This window comes from Ovis aries, chromosome 25 (genome assembly GCF_016772045.2).
Source record: "Ovis aries strain OAR_USU_Benz2616 breed Rambouillet chromosome 25, ARS-UI_Ramb_v3.0, whole genome shotgun sequence".
Lineage (NCBI taxonomy): Eukaryota > Metazoa > Chordata > Mammalia > Artiodactyla > Bovidae > Ovis > Ovis aries.
In genome coordinates this window covers 34774650-34791839 of record NC_056078.1, presented here as the reverse complement: position 1 = coordinate 34791839, position 17190 = coordinate 34774650, and the positions used below count along the sequence as shown (strand labels likewise).

Sequence of the window (17190 nt, the reverse complement as noted above, 5' to 3'; positions counted from 1 at the left end):
CACAGAGAGTGCTCAGGTGGTGTGACAAATGCTGTGTGAGCTGCTTGGGGAAGGAGGACCATCTTTGCAATGCCTGGGAGACTGTTGTATGAGCCACAGCAGGGAGAAATGAGAGAGGATTGATGCCTTGCAGGTGAGGAAGTATTTTCCAAGCTGAGGGAGAGTGAGGGGGCCATCATATGCAAAAGTCATGGAGATGGAAACATGCAAGGTGTGAGCAGCAGGATGGCAAGATCTTCTGTGTAGTTAAAGCCCAGGAGCCAGAATTGATATCTGGAAGTGATCCTGGAAAGAAAAGTGGAGCCAAAGCATGAGGAACTTCATATGCTATTCTTGGAAGGTTGGATTTTTTTTTGTTAATTCTTTGGCCTTGAGATATTTGGAGTTTTAAAAAATTTGAGGCGGACGATTGTGATATTTTCAAGAAATAAGTCTTATGGCTTGCAACGAACATCTTAATAAGTCATGTAGGGAGGGTAACAGCTCTGGAATTAAGAGTTGGGTATGATTCCCTCTCCATCATGCACAACCTGTGTGATCCTGGGCTGTTTGCTTACACTCTTTGTGCCTGGTCGTCCTCATCTGCACAGTGAGGCTAAGGATACCATGTTCAGGTATGCTGTGAGGATTTAATAAGACATGTATCTCTTGTCATATGGACATCTCACAATAATGAAAGTAACCCTTCTCTGACTCTTGGACTCCAGGGTCCTTCAGGATTTGGAAACTATTCTAGTTGTGGCAACATTTGTGGAGCCATTTTGGAAACTTCTAGAAGCATCCCAGAGCCAGCTTGCTTGTGCCCTGATGTGCTGATGGCAGCTGCCCATGACTGATGACAGAAGGTAATGCTTTGTTGGCCTCACTGGACTCTGCCCTGACTGTGCCTTCATTGAAAATTTCCTGCACTAAAGTAAAATGTTTATCTTTTAGAAGTTTTTATTTAGCAGTTAGAAATGGAGTCAGCATATCTTCAAAAGTTTCTTGGGACATGTCTAACTGAAGGTCTTGCGGAAGTGGCAAGGATGCGTCCAGTGGATCCAATAGAATATTTAGCACTGTGGATTTATAAGTATAAGAAAAATGTGACCATGGAGAAACAGGTAGATATGGATATAGTTTTTAAAATTTATTATTTATCAAAGAATAGTTGATTTACAATATTATATTAGTTTTAGGTGTATAGTAAAGTGACTCATATCCATGCATGTATTATATACATATATATTTTTTAGATTCTTTTTCCATATAGATTATTACTAAATAGTCAGTCTAGTTCTCTGTGCTGTGCAGCAGGTCCTTCTTTACTAATACATAGTAGGATGTCTACATTTCTTCCGAATTCCTAATTTATCCCTCCCCCCTCCCCGAACCTTTCCCTTTTGGTAACCATAGCTTTGTTTTCCGTCTTTGAGTCTGTTCCTGTTTTATAAATAAGATCGTGTATGTCATTTTTTAGAGTTCACATAAAAGTGATATTGTATAACATTTGTCTTTGTGTGACTTACTTCACTTAGTATTAAAATCTCTAGGTCCATCCATGTTGCTGCAAATGGCATTCTTTTTTGTGGCTGAGTAGTATGCCTTTGTCAGAGAAGATGATGGCACCCCACTCCAGTACTCTTGCCTGGAAAATCCCATGGACGGAGGAGCCTGGAAGGCTGCAGTCCATGGGGTCACTAAGAGTCGGACATGACTGAGCGACTTCACTTTCACTCTTCACTTTCATGCATTGGAGAAGGACATGGCAACCCACTCCAGTGTTCTTGCCTGGAGAATCCCATGGACGGGGGAGCCTGGTGGGCTGCCATCTATGGGGTCACACAAAGTCGGACATGACTGAAGTGACTTAGCAGCAGTAGCAGCAGCAGTATGCCTTTGTTGGAGAAGGCGATGGCACCCCACTCCCGTACTCTTGCCTGGAAAATCCCATGGACGGAGGAGCCTGGTAGGCTGCAGTCCATGGGGTCGCAAAGAGTCAGACATGACTGAGAGACTTCCCTTTCACTTTTCACTTTCATGCGTTGGAGAAGGAAATGGCAACCCACTCCAGTATTCTTGCCTGGAGAATCCCAGGGACGGGGGAGCCTGGTGGGCTGCCGTCTATGGGGTCTCATGGAGTCGAACACCACTGAAGCAACTTAGCAGCAGGAGCAGCTTGCCTTTGTATATATGTACCACATTTTTTATCCATTTAACTATCACTGGACTTTTAGATTGTTTCCATGTCTTGACTACTGTAAATAGTGCTTAAGTGAACATTGGGATGCATGTATCTTTTTGAATTAGAGTTTTCTCCAGATATATGTCCAGGAGTGGAATTGAAGGATCATGTGGGTTCTATTTTTATGTTTTAAGGAACCTCCATACTTTTCTCCATGGTGATTGTACCAATTTACATTCCCACCAACAGTGTAGGGAAAGGTTCCTTTTACTTCATACCACCTCCAACATTTATTATTTGTAGACTTTTTGACGCTAGCCATTCTAACTGGTGTGAGGTGATACCTCATTGTAGTTTTGTTTTGCATTTCTCTAATAGTGATGTCTAGCATCTTTTCCTGTGTATTTTGGCCATCTGTATGTCTTCTTTGAAGATAAGTCTATTTAGAATTTCTGCCCATTTTTTGATTGAGTTGTTTGTTTGTTTTGATATTCAGCTATATGAGCTGCTTATGTGTATTTTGGTGATTAATTTCCTTGTTGGTTGCATCATTTGCAAATATTTTTCCCATTCTGTAGGTTGTCTTTTAATTTTCTGTATGGTTTCCTTTGCTGTGAAAAAGCTTTTAGGTTTAATTAGGTCCCATTTGTTTATTTTTATTTCCATTACTCTAGGAGATGGGTCAAAAAAGATATCACTGCAATTTAGGTCAAAGAGTGTCCTGCCTGTGTTTTGGTCTAGGAGTTTTATAGTATCCAGTCTTACATTTAAGGCTTTAATCCATTTGGGGTTTACTTTGGTGTAGGGTACTAGAGAATGTTCTGATTTCATCCTTTTCCATGTAATTGTCCAATTTTCAAAGCATCATTTATTGAAGAGACTGTCTTTTCTCCATTGTATATTCTTTCTTCTTTTGTCATAGATCAATTAACCAAAGATGCTTGGGTTTATTTCTGGGCTTTTTATCCTGTTTCATTTTGGATCTTCTGTTATAAAATTATATGAGTGAGATAATTGGCCCAGTGTCTTTGCTTTTTAAAAGAAGTTCAATATTATAATTTCTTTCTATTATAAAAATAGTATGTTTATTATACAAAACTGGGCGACATGAAAAAGTAGAAGAAAACAAAGACCTCTATTTAGATTTTTAGGTATTTTTAGGTTGTCTAATCTTTTTTTCTACATACTTGTCTGGAATTTTTTTTTTAAACACAATTGTGCCCACATTCAATGTGTAATTTTAATTTTATGCTCTTTTTTGAAATAATACATTTTCCCCAATTATTATATAGTTTGCTAATGGATAAACTGTAATTTGCTTTCCTTTCCCTATTGGTGGCAGTTAAGATGCTTCTAAGATTGTGTTTTACAAATTGTTTTATCTGTAATTAGTAATGGGATGTTTTTCTTTAAATCATGCGAGAGACAAGAGGAAATGGCCCAACTGGAGCGTGAAAGAGAAGTAGCTTTGAAGGAGCAGGAGATGATGGAGAGACTTAGAGCAGAGGAGCTTCTCTTCCAGCAGGTAAGACCAGAGAGGTCAGTGGTGCCTGGAGCCCTGGCGGTGGCACCCTTGGGGCAGTGCCCCGACACCAAGGTGCAGAAAACTCCTCGCCTCTGGTTGCTTAGACGTGGCTTTCTTACATCTTCAGAGTTATGTCTGTTATGTGGTTTCTTTTGTTTAATGCTTATTTTTATTTGTTTATCTTACTTGGCTGCACCAGGTCTTAGTTGCTGGCATGGGGGATCTTCATTGGAGACATGCAGACTCTTAGTTGCGACATGCGGGATCTAGTTCTTGTATGGGGAGCATGGAGTCTTAGCTACTGGACCACCAGAGAAGCCCCGGGGCTTTCTTACTGGGGAAGAAGCAGTGTGAAGTAGGAGGAAACCCCAGAGAGTCTGCTATCGCAGGAGCCAAGGGGACAGCATTTCAGTGAGACCTGAGTGGTCAGTCATGTCTGTGGTTGGTCAGGTGAGAGCCGAATTGCCAAGTGCTCACTTGAGGCCACAAGTGACCTAGGTGGGAGCAGCTGTGTGGGGTGGGGTAGCGCAGGGGATGTGGAGATGGTGAGTAGATGTAATGCTTTCAAGGAGATTTTCAGGGAAGGGGTTTTCTTCTGTTTGTTTGTTTTAAGGAACAGAGTGGAAGGGGAGCGGTTGATATAAAGAAATGAAGGGGATGGTTACTGGGGTCAGCTTTTCTTGGAGACCAGAGGAAACTGTCTCTGGAATGAAGATTAGGCAGGTGAAAGTGTCCTTTGATTGAAGGGAAGGGGAGAAAACGGCATTAAGTACATGTGTGTAGGTTTTGTGGAGCAAAGATGAAAGCAGTTTCTGTGTGACTGTTTCTTTTTTATAAAGCAGGGACCATGATCATCTACCCAGAATGAGGTGGTAAGGTAGGAGGTGACGGGAGAGTGGTGAAGGTTTGAAATGGTGACTTTGGAGAACTAGAGTTGACCAAGGAAACTAAGCGTTCCTTGGTAGCACTGAATTCCCTGAGTCCAACCAGTCGGAGTGGGGCCGTTTGGTTTGATTTTGTTGTGTGATTTTCTCTACCTGCCCTAGGTATACTGGTGAAGACGTGGAGGAGACAGGCAGACTGAAGTGAGTTTGGGTTAGCAGGACTGGGGAGCTAAGGATGCTGGTTTGAGAATGGCTGAAGAGGTGGGTTATGAACTATAAACCAGATAGGGAAAAGTCCTAGGGTGACTTCTGGACTAAATTTAATTTATGGAGCACTTCTAAACCAAATTTGAGTCACCCTTATACTTCTACCATATAGTACCTAACTCTAGAGACTCAGCTCCAGTTTACATATTTCAAAAAGGGATTAATTGGGTGTGTGGATAAAAAGGAAAATGTAAACATGGAAAATAGCTTCTCTATCTTGTCTCCCATCCTCAATACTTGGTAAAACATTCTAGGCACCTTAGATGGATATGGCTGTAGAGGCCTTTAATGCCTCTGAGTCTTCATTTTTCAGTCATTGGGCTTATTTTTGTGGGGAGCTTGCAAAGTGTTGGATGTCAAATGCCCATCCGAATGGGCAAGTGTCTGCTGCAGTCTCCCCAACTTTGAGTGGGGGTCTGCCCTGCCTCTTCCAGCTCCTGGAGCTGCATCTGTCCCCTGTCTATCTGAATAAGGGGAACTTCTTAGCAGTTCTCCTTCCCCAAGACAATTAGATCACAGCTGTGGAGATACCCCAACTTCCGTTGACTTATCTTTTTTACATTACTTCAATAAAGTTTGACAATACTAGAAACTTTTCTCTGGCTGTGCATCGAACCCTAAGCATTGTATTGGGTGGGTGGAAGATACAGTGATATCCTGCAGAAGGCATGGTGGCTGGTTAAAGAAGTAGATTGATGGGCAGAGAGATGAGAGAAGAAGAAGGGATGTGTGGAAAGATGGACCAGCAGAGAAGCACTTAAAACAGTGAGGCTAAGATGAAGAAAAATCAGAGAGGCTCTCTGTGCCCTTTGAGTCAAATGAACTGGAAGTCAGGACTCTGGTCACCTGCCTTTTGGTTGCAAAAGCAAGTGTCCTCACAGTATAGCTGACTTGAAATTGTTTGAAATTTTAGACACTCTTCAGCAAGCCCAGGTCCTTGTGAACAGGGAAACATTTTTATTGGTATTTTTTACTTAAGAGCTCATTTTAGAAGTGATAGCATTTATATTTGTTTGAATGTTTTTCTAATGGTTTTTGGTCACATGTGAATAAAGCAGTTGAGTTTCAAACATTTCCTGAAAATGTTAAGAAACTGATTATGTTGACCAGTGTGGCTGGTATTTAACAACTGCATTTTGCATTGTTATTGACTGATTAGAGTTATTTCACTTTCTGTACTGATGTCTGAAATGATTGAATGATAACATTCCTGCATTTCAGCTAGCTAGCCCATCACTTTTATTTTAGTGGGGATGACATAAGAATACAAAGAAAGTAATTAACAGCCCTGTGTGAATAACTATTAATCACTGTTTATTATCTCTTTGTAAAAAATGTATTTTTTAAAAATCCTTAATATAGTTTTAAAATTCTCTTAATGGAATGAGCTTCTATTATCCTGTTTATGGGGTGGCACTGGACTGATGGTAAGAAATTATTTTCTAGTGAGGTTAAACTCTTCCTGTAAAGGTGGATATTTTCAGGCCAAGAGGCAAAACTGAGGATATTGTGTGGGGACTACAGTATATTATGTAGCTATAGCAAGAGAGAAATTTCTACAAATGTTTTATCAATGAAATAAAAAATTAAAAAAATATAATTTCTTTCTGTAATGTAGACTTACTGTTGAGAAGAATTACACTCCCCCTTTAAAGATAAGAGTTCACCTACTTGGACTTCAAAGATAATGTTCCCTCTCATCAAAAGGGATGGAAATGTTTCTGTTAATGCTGATCTGTAATGAGATTTTATGTATTTCATCTATGAAAATGTCTTTTCACTCATAGGTCCTACCAACTATTGATAATTAGTCCCTGTGCCTATAATATTCAGTGTATCGATCTCTTGGGAGGCACTTGTAGAAGTCTACTCAATTTTTCTCTTGATATTTTTCTTTTAGCGGGTCTCTACCTGGTAAATTAATCTCTTCCAGTTGAAGGTTGGTGAAAGCCTCTCAGTTACAGTTTTGAAATCCATTGTAAATGGATTTTGAAATGTGGGAATTTCCTTTGCACTTACATCAGGCCTAAACACACTCTGAAACTATAATTTGAATTTGGAAAATGTATCTGGCACAGATCTGTATGGGAATGGAAATCTCGTTTCTGACAGCGCTAGGAGTGTATACTGCAGCTTGACGTGATTCAGACGGTATTAGCTGTTGTAAAAATGATTTTACTGAAGTGTTCAGTTTTACATATAAGTGCTATTTTGCCTTATACTTTTATATTGAATTGATTAAAAGTCTACAGCAGAAGCTAATTAATGTTTGATAATTGTGGTTGAAAATGGCCTTCTCATTCAGAAATACCTCAGTCTTGTCCCTGAGCTCAAAAATTCACAACAAACCTATTAGGCACGGAACTATCGAGATATATTCAACTTCTGTTTCTTTTTATTTTTAAATATGTGGTCTTTGTAAAAGTTTTTATTTATTTATTTGGCTGCGCTGGGTCTGAATTGTGGTGTGCACGATTTTCTGTGTTGTGGCGCGGAGGGTCTTTAGCCAAGGCTTGCGAATGCTATTAGTTGTGGCATGTGACCTGGAGTTCCCTGACCAGGAATTGAATCCAGGCCCTGTATGGGGAGCATGGAGTCTTAGCCACTGAACCACCAGGGAAGTCCCCAGCTTCTATTTCTTATGAAAGTTCATAGAACCGATGATGGTTAAATCCGTAAGGGTAAATGAAGGTCGCTGTTGCCACTGTAACTGAATCAAACTTAAGTCTGTTCATCCAGTGCACAGTAAAGCGAAACCTGTTGACACTGGGTTGTGGTGAAGGCAAGTACAGAGTTTACTGCAGGGCAACAAGCAAGGGCACAGGAGACAAACTGTATCCACTCTCACTTAGTGTCCGAATGAGTGAGTTTCTTAAAGGGGAAAAGCAAAGAGGCTGGGATTAATCTTGTGACGTTTCTGTGACATTTTCTATTTTTAAAATTGAAGTATAGTTGATCTACAATACTGTGTTAGTTTCATGTGTATAACAAAGTGGTCTGGTTATATATATATCGATAGATACTTTTTCTATTTCATTATAGTTTATTATAAGATATTAAATATAGCTCTCTGTGGCATACAGTATCCTTGTTTATTTTATATATGGCAGTGTGCATCTGTTAACCCCTACTCCAATTCCCCCTACCTTTGGTAATCATAAGTTTTCTATCTCTGTGAGCTTGTTTCTGTTTTTTATGTTAAGTTCATTTGTACTATTTTTCAGTTTCCATGTACAAGTGTGATATATGATATTTATCTTCCTCTGTCTGACTTATACTTAGTAAGATAATCTCTAGGACTATCCATGTTGCTTCAATACTTCTGTGATATTTCTTAATCATTGCTTTTTTTCAGGCAGCGATTGATTTTTCAGTCGTTTTGAACTTGGCATTGACTCCTTTGGAAGTCAGGGTGTCGCCCATTTACAGTTCCCTGGCCAGGTGGTCCATGGCTCAGTGGGTCAGTTAGCTCATCTTGTCCTAGAGAAATGATCTGAATTTGTACATTAATGATAAAATAGCAATTTTAGTGCATTAATGATGTTACCGACAATAGCAATTTTAGTCATCTGACTCTGGTTGATTATGGTGTTCAGTTAGCACAGAATTGAGGTCAGAGAGGACAACAAAGGGAATAAAGTTTTGGATAGAGAGATTAATCATAAACTTAGTACAGGAACTCAACTTTAGGGGGTCTCAGTTTCAACACTGCTGGCTCAATAACACATGATCAGTTCAATTCAGTTGCTCAGTTTTGTCCGATTCTTTGCGACCCCATGGACTGCACTGTGCCAGGCTTCCCTGTCCATCAACTCCCAGAGCTTACTTAGACTCATGTTCATCAAGTTGGTGATGCCATTCAACCATCTCATCCTCTGTCGTCCCCTTCTCCTCCTGCCTTTAATCTTTCCCAGCATCAGGGTCTTTTCCAATGAGTAGGTTCTTCGTATCAGGTGGCCAAAGTATTGGAGTTTCAGCTTCAGCATCAGTCCTTCCGATGAATATTCAGGACTGATTTCTTTTAAGATTGACTGGTTTGATCTCCTTGCTATCCAAGGGAGTCTCAAGAGTCTTCTCCAATACCACAGTTCAAAAGCATCAATTCTTTGGTGCTCTTTAAGAATTTTCCATAGTTTGTTGTGATACACAGTCAAAGGCTTTGGCATAGTCAATAAAGCAGATGCTTTTCTGGAACTCTCTTGCTTTTTTGATGATCCACCGGATTTGGCAGTTTGGTTCTTTTGCCTTTTCTAAATCCAGCTGGAACATTTGGAAGTTCATCTGGAACTCTAACACATGATAGAGTCAAATATTTCCTGAAGAGTAGCTGCTATTGAATCATACAGTGAAAACTCATAGGTTTTAAACACTATGTTTTCACAAACTTTGTAAATTTGTCCAGTTAGGCCTTTTTCTGTTCCACACACACTTCTTTTGGCAGCTTGTTACACATCTTAGCAGATTTCATATCTGGTTGTACTGAATTAATGTTCCTCAGTGTCTGAAGATGTTCTTGCCTGTAGCACTGTCCCAAGAAGATTGCTCATGGAGGTTGATTTTTCAGTCACTGCAAACTCAGCATCAACTCCTTTGATAAACAATAGCTAAGCAGTGCTGAGAGCATTCGTCTACTCATCAAGGGCAAGGAAGATCAATATTTCCCTTGTCTTTAATTGGCCATTGAAGTTGCTCCTCATGTCATCCACTCTGAGCAACTGTTCTCACCAAAAGGCTAATAACCTTATTATTTTTTTAGACACTGAGATCAAACTTGTTTTGATTAAATCACCACTGATGAATGTGTTTCTTTGCTTGGCTAACAGAGGAGCCATTTGGGAGCTCATTTTCATTGCGGCCTCCTTTTCACTTTTAATTTTTGTGAAGAAATTCTGTTCTGGTGAAACAATTTTGTTTTAAATTATCTAATATTTCCAACCTTTGTGTTCATGTGAGTTGAGACCATTGTGATAAGTGCTTACTCTGATAATATTGACATTTACTGTATTCTTTTAGTGCACTGTCATTGAATGAGAAACATCATTTGCTCTTGAATAATTTGATAGTAAAATAACCCACATTCTGCTTTGTCTTAAAAGAGCAGCATTCAAAATTCACTTCTTTTCTTGATGGATAATGCACTGGTTAAAAGAAATAGCCTGGTGTAGTGATACTATGGCGCTCTGTGAGTTCTGATGGTGTCAGTGAGCTTGTATGTACTGTGCTGAGCAGCAGTGCAAGGCAGTGAGAGCACCACCTGCCGCCTCTGTTGCAAATACTGGGCTCTGCTGTCATGGGGCAGAAGCAGTCACAGTAGATAAGTGAGTGAGTGTGGGCATGGCAGTGTTTCAAGAAACTTTTATTTATAGACACTCACATTTGGACTTCATATAATTTTCAGGTGAAATAAAATATTATTCATTTGGTATTATTCAACCATAAAAAAAACAGGAGTTGGGTCAGGTTTGGCCAGAGGAATTTAGTCTGTGGACTTCTGTTCTCCTAGAGCTAGGATATATGTTGAGATGGGACCAAATATGTTGTTGATTATCTCTGGGTTCAGGTAATATACTTAAAATGTTCTTATCTACTGTTTTACAACCAGAGTTTGGCTATTTGAAGATCTGTTCTTAAAGAAATTTCATCTGAGAAAAATCACTGCAGTCTCATTTGTGGCTTCTAGAAGAATAGGAAAAATGATTTAATTTTGTACAAATACTGCTTTTCTAAAATCAGCAATTAAGGAACCTTCCTTTTAAATTTTGTACATCAGAAATATTTGTAAAAGCTAAAGTACTGGGAGCCTGTGACCATTTATTCTCTTAAGTTTCTGAAATTTAGATGGGTGTAACCTTAATTATCCTGGGATACTTCAGAGTAATCGAGTGAATTCCTTGCAATAAACTCTAATATGACTTATTTATATCTGAATATTCAGCAACAGCTAGAATTCCAGCTGGAGTTGGAAGAGCAAGAAAAAGAGAGACAGAGAATAGAAGAACTGCAGAGAGCTCAAGAACAATATGAGAAGGTAAATTAAAGTTTTATAAATGTTTGTTTTATGGAAAACCTCTTAGAATCCTCACTGTTACTTTCAGTTGTTATAGCAGGGGATTCACAGTCTAAAGACCTGCCACATATTATTTGTGCTACTTAAGCAAGTCCTATAACCCTTTCAGTTTCAGTTTACCTTTTAGAAAAATAGGGATAACAGTATAATGTTGTTGGCAATATCTCACTGGGCTGTTGTAAGGATCAAATAAGACCGTGTATGTGAAACTGCTTTGTCAGCAGTGGCGTTTCCTAATATTGATGTGGTCAACATTTTAGTCAAGAGACAGTGGTTCCTAATTATGGCAGCTGATACTGAAGGCAAAGTTCTTTGTAGTATTGGAGGTATTCTCATCTCTGAAACAATAGTTTGTCTCTTTTCTTCACACTGGATGTATTGTGAACAATAACTTACATTTTAAAATATGTTCTTATTTGGATTTTTCATGTCTTCAAATTTTTCAGTAACTTATGCCAGAAAAGTCCATCTCCCTCGACTGTGTCTGTTTTATGTCAAGCCTCCTGCTTGGTTAATGTTTCCTTGTATCCAAAAAGTATATATTGTATAGACTAAACTTTTGCATGACTGAGTTATACTTTTCAACTGAATATTTCATATTGTATGCTTGCAACTATCAATTGTTATCAAATGTTATTCCTCTACTTATTCCATGATTAAAATTTTAAAAATTTAAAATAGAAGCAGGTTTTGTAGAATATATTTATTAATGGCTTAGATGAGAGTATCATTGTTTAAAGCAATTTAAAAAAGTAAATTAAAGGGTAAAATAAATTTTTTTAAAAATGAGATTTAATTAATTTACTATTTTTTTCCCATCGATGTACAATGCTTATCATTCTATAAGAGATGAATAAGAATTGTTTTTACAAAGTGAAATCATTCAGTCCTGTTGTAGTTCAAGTGTTGGTAGACTACTTTTGTGAGTCAAAAAGATGAGATTTTAAAAGGATAAAATCAAATACCCATACAGAGTTTTAAAAACAGAGGTGCTGATGTTGTCTTTGTCTGAATGAGGGTAGGGTACATGGATATCCACGCATGCACACACATGTCAATGCACACACCCTTCCGCTTCAGTTAAGACTGAGTGATCGCAAGTAAAAGAAGAAAACTCAGAATACATCAAGAAGATAGTGATCAAAGTGATAAAAGAATTGAAAGTGTGTCTTATTGAGATGTCCTGATAGTTATAGCTGAGTGATATAGAAAGTCTGTGATTTACAGGAGGGATTGGCTCCACAGGGTCCCCGTTCATGTTGCTTACTTTCTGGGCATTATCAGACTGAGTGTCCAGAGCTGCAGTGACATTAATAATCCATATTCCTACTGGCTTATCACCCCTTTCTTTCCTGCAACATACTGCCTTGCTTGGAGGCAGATTCATCCAGGTCTTTTCATCCTGGCCTTCTTGTGGCTTCAGAGACATGACTTAAACTATGATTTGCAAAAGGAAATGTATTGGAAGGCTCCTGGGTTGAAGCAAGGGTTTTACAACTGAACTGTGAAGGGCTTTGGTTGAGCTGGGTCTTCCAGGCCTCTGGGGGCAAGAGAATCAGCGCTGCCAGGGCTCACACCTCTGCTGGTGCCTCTCACTGCGGCCTGGTTCGCTGCACATGGGTGAGGGTCACCATGGTCCTTAATGCTTCCTGCGTCTTATAATGCTGTGGCTCCGACCATCCGAAAGGAATGGATTCCTTTCTTTTAGGTTTCAGTTAAGAGAAGAATCTTGGGAAGGATTCTGACTGGATGAATTTATGTCAAGTATCCATCCCTTGGTTGGGGAACAGAATCCTATGAGAACATGAATTTTTCCGTCAAAACCACGAAGTTGTGGGATAAGATGTGTGCAGGAGAAGGGAGTGATCTGGAGAAAAGCATATAGTGCTAAATTGCTTCCATTGTGTCTGACTCTTTGCAACCCTATGGACTGTAGCCCGCGAGGCTCCTCTGTTCATGGGATAATCCCAGCAAGAATACCGAAGTGGGTCGCCAGGGATCAAACACATGTCTCTTACATCTCCTGCACTGGCAGGTTGGGTTTTTTACCACTAGCGCCACATGGGAAGCCCATATGTACCATTCAGTTCACTTCAGCTGCTCAGTCTTGTCTGACTCTTTGCAACCCCATGGACTGCAGTATGCTGGGCTTCCGTGTCCATCACCAACTACCAGAGCTTGCTCAAACTCATGTCCATCAAGTTGGTGATGCCATCTAATCATCTCATCCTCTGTCGTCCCCCCTCTCCTACCTCCCATCTTTCCCAGCATCAGGGTCTTTTCCAATGAGTCAGTTCTTCGCATCAGGTGGCCAGAATATTGGAGTTTCAGCTTTAGCATCAGTCCTTCCAATGAATATTCAGGCCTGATTTCCTTTATTGACTAGTTGGATCTCCTTGCAGTCCAAAGGACTCCCATGTACCACATGTGTCCCTAATCATCAGGGCCATTATATAAACGGTCACAAGATGACTCACCCTTGGACAGCTGAAGTGAATCAGCTCAAGAGCAGTTAAGTCAGCTTGCTGCCTTAGAATGAAAAGATAGAGGCCACAGCAAGGTTTGGTTTGTTTAGAAGATTCTGGGTTTTCACATTCAGAAAGCAGTGTCCTATGTATTCAGAGTGCTTTATAGAGGGCATTGCCAGGTGCTGTGGAGAGGTCACATGTATTAGGTAGCGCCTTGGGCCAGACTAATTGCTTTAGAAATATTTGCTTCTTTTTCACTATGTATAAAATTCTACTTAACTGAAAGTTCTTTCAAAGTCTCTTATTCTAAGAGTTTATTAAAATTTTTGTCACTTTTCACTTTTGTTAGTAATTTGGCTTCAGGGTTAGTGTTTCAGCCTATTTCATTTTTTAAAATATTCTGCTGCTGCTGCTGCCAAGTTGCTTCAGTTGTATCCGACTCTGTGTGACCCCATAGATGGCAGCCCACCAGTCTCCCCCATCCCTGGGATCCTCCAGGCAAGAATACTGGAGTGGGTTGCCATTTCCTTCTCCAATGCATGAAAGTGAAAAGTGAAGATGAAGTCACTCAGTCATGTCTGACTCTTCATATCCCCATGGACTGCAGCCTACCAGGCTCCTCCATCCATGGGATTTTCCAGGCAAGAGTACTGGAGTGGGTTGCCATTTCCTTCTCCAGAGGATCTTCCTGACCCAGGAATCAAACCCAGTTCTCCCACACTGTAGGCAGACGCTTTACAATCTGAGCCACCAGGGCACATTTTATTTAATTATAAACAAAATATGGTAGTTGCCTATTAATAGAGTATTAAATGAGGCTGTATCTGTACTTGTGTATTCAGATTTCTTCTTTAAGAAGGTCAGCATTTTTGCTCTTAAATGGGTCATAATGTAAAAATGAAATGCTTAAAAATTAAACATGGAATCAAAATGGAAAGCATATGCAAAGTATTTTTCTCCATTTTTATATATTATAGGAGTTGAGAATGAGCATGGAAAATATGGCTAAGGGTGAAGATACTTTACATGGAGAGGTGAGAACAAAAAGTTATGTTATGGGATACGAATAAGTATCCTGGATTGTGACACTAAATTTTGGTGCATTAGTAGATACGTTTTAAAAACAATTTTATTTATCTGTGTTTGGCTGTGTTGGGTCTTCTTGCTGCAGAAGGCTCTAATTGCAGTGAGTGGGTGCTATTCTCCAGCTGAGGTACCCGGGCTTCTCACTGTGGTGGCTTCTCTTGTTGTGGAGCACAAGCTCTAGGGCACGCGGGCTCCGTGGTTGCAGTGCCCAGGCTCAGTAGCTGTGGCACACAGGCTTAACAGCTCCTGCAGCATGTTGGGTCCTCCCGAACCCATGTCTCTTGCATCGATAGGCAAATTCCTTAACACTGAGCCACCAGGGAAGCCTAGTAGCCAAAGTTTTAATATGGAGTTTATCAAAACTGATAGTTCAAATACATAATCTAGTAATAACAAGTCACAAATAGGGTGTACTTTAAAGCCAAATCTCAAAGTGGATAAAACTGGAATATCCAGTTTGTTTTTGTATTTTTAAAAACCAGAATATTATGAGATTATTGACCATATGATTACATGCAGTGATATGTTTTAAATTTTATGATGTATTTTTTAAAAAACACATTTTAGCCTTTGTTTTTGGAATTCACTTGTCACTAACAGGTATTGGTTCATTCCATTAACTGACAATGTTGAATGTTGATGTTATAATTCAGAAATGCCTTAGCAGAACTGAAAGCAAATTAATGTATTAATCTCAAAGTCATTTGAAAGTGAAAATGAATTATATGATTCATTTATGATCAAGATTCATTTATGATCATATGGTTATAGGATGGAGCCGACTCAGGCAAAACACTAGCTGAGATTAGTGATCGATATGGGGCACCAAACTTGAGCAGAGTGGAAGAACTCGATGAGCCAATGCTCTCTGACGTAAGTATCCTTAGGAAAGTATTTTGTGAAAAGCAGAGTTTCTTGTTTTACTTGGGAAAGCCCAGTGTCTCTCAGGCCAGGGTTGGATGGCAAAGTCAGTCTTTTGCTTCACAGAAAGAAATCAGCTTTCTGGGTGCCAGCTTTTTTCTAATTGGTATCCTGTGCAGTGTGCTGCTGGCCCCAAGAGTGAGGGCAGGCACTGGTCTGGCTCCACACAGAAGTGTAGGCGCTGGTGGGGAGGTAGCTGGGTATTAATGTGGAGTGAGCAGTGTACCCTCCTGTGCAGAGGGTGATACGGTTGTTCGGAAGTGAGGCTTTGAAAATTTCAAAATCTTTTCAAAATGTATATTTAAAACCATGTGGTAAAATACATAATCTTTAAATTTTGGGGGCCGATATTTTGGTTCTCAGTAGTAAACCATGGAGCCAAGTAAATAACCTAATGAGCGTGCATGCTTTTACAGTATTTATGTACGTTAGCTTATTTAATAATCATACAGTGTTTCCTGGGCACACATATTGTGCCCAGTACTTTTATGGCCAAAACAAGTCGTTCTGACCTTGTCTAGGAAAGAAACAAACAACTAGACAAGCAAGTAATTGTCACTGTTAGAGTGGCCAGGTAATTTGTCCTCCAAAGCAGTATGCTTCAAGAGCGAGAGGAGGAGCTGTTGATATCTGATGCCATCAGCAGCTATAACCCAGGAAGCCTATTGAGTCACCTGCATTGGTGGGCACTGACAAAGTAGAACAGCTGCCTGGCTGAAGACCCTTGATCAGGGAAAGCTTCATGGAGAAAGTCAGCCTTGTCACTCAGTGGTGGGGTGGGAGTCTGGGGGCACAGAAAGTATCAGGACCCAGCTCAGGGTGAAGAGGGAGGGAAGGGGAGGCAGGGAGAGATCAGAGCTGGGACAGTGGAGAAATCAGGGGCCAGACCACTAAAGGACGTGAATTTGTGCTCAGACATATATTTATCATCCTGAAGGCAGTGGAGGTCAACATGCTCAGAGCTGCATCTTAGGAAGGCCATTTGGCTATAGCGTGTAGAAGAAAATGGAGTGATAGATTTGGGAAGACCCACCAGAGGGCTATTGTAATCTACGGAGAAATAGCATTGATGACCGAAAATAGTAACTGGTGTTTTAAGAGCTGTTCAGAAAGTGGAGCTGGGTGGATTTGGTTCTAATCAGTCAGTGGATACATTTTTATTAAATGGCTGCTGTGGTTCAGTACTATGCAGGGAGCTAGAAAATACCAGAGAGCAAAACAGATTGGGTTTCTGTCCTTTGGGAGCCATGGGCTGGTGGGGAAAGTTCACTGAAAGGACAGAGCAGGGAAACCTGACTTAGCCTGGGTGAGTCTTATGCAGGAAATGACATTTAAAGAATTAGCCTGAGATAAGTCTAGCAGATAGAAAGAGCAAGATGCTTTCAAGGAACTGGAATAGTCCAGTATTTTGGTTTGAGTTGCATGGAGCTAGGAGAAGGAAGTGATTTGAAGGTTGGAGAGGTGGGTACAGGCAAGATCATACTGGGCTCTGTGTGTCATGTTAGGGATTTTGGACTTAGATGCAGTAGAAGTCATCAAAAGGGTTTATGTGAGGATTAGATATGTGTTTTTAGAAGGTGGAGAAAAGATCTGAGCGGGTGGGAGTGGGAAGAGCGGACAACCTAGGAAATTCTCATAGTCATTCAGGTGCAAGGTGAGTAGGACCAGGATGCACACAGCACAGATGGGGACAGCTGAGTGGATTCACATTAGCTGGGAGGATAAGGGGGAGAAAGAAATCAAGGATGAAGCCCAGATTTCTGCCTTGGGCAACTGGACTCGTCACCAGTTTTTGAACTTTACCATTG

The 17190-nt window shown here is 40.1% G+C and overlaps 1 protein-coding gene across 3 annotated transcripts in view; it reads left to right on the top strand.

The window, feature by feature from the left end:
• DYDC1 (DPY30 domain containing 1) overlaps nt 1-17190 on the top strand; it is a 39954-nt gene that overhangs the window by 4915 nt on the left and 17849 nt on the right. For all 3 annotated transcript variants that reach the window (XM_060406558.1, XM_060406557.1, XM_042240795.2), the window contains exons 2-7: nt 708-845; nt 934-1103; nt 3588-3689; nt 10776-10868; nt 14353-14409; nt 15233-15334. In XM_060406558.1, the coding sequence (XP_060262541.1) occupies nt 957-1103; nt 3588-3689; nt 10776-10868; nt 14353-14409; nt 15233-15334 (501 nt within the window). In that variant the 5' untranslated portion in view covers nt 708-845; nt 934-956. The remainder of the gene's footprint in view (nt 1-707; nt 846-933; nt 1104-3587; nt 3690-10775; nt 10869-14352; nt 14410-15232; nt 15335-17190) is intronic.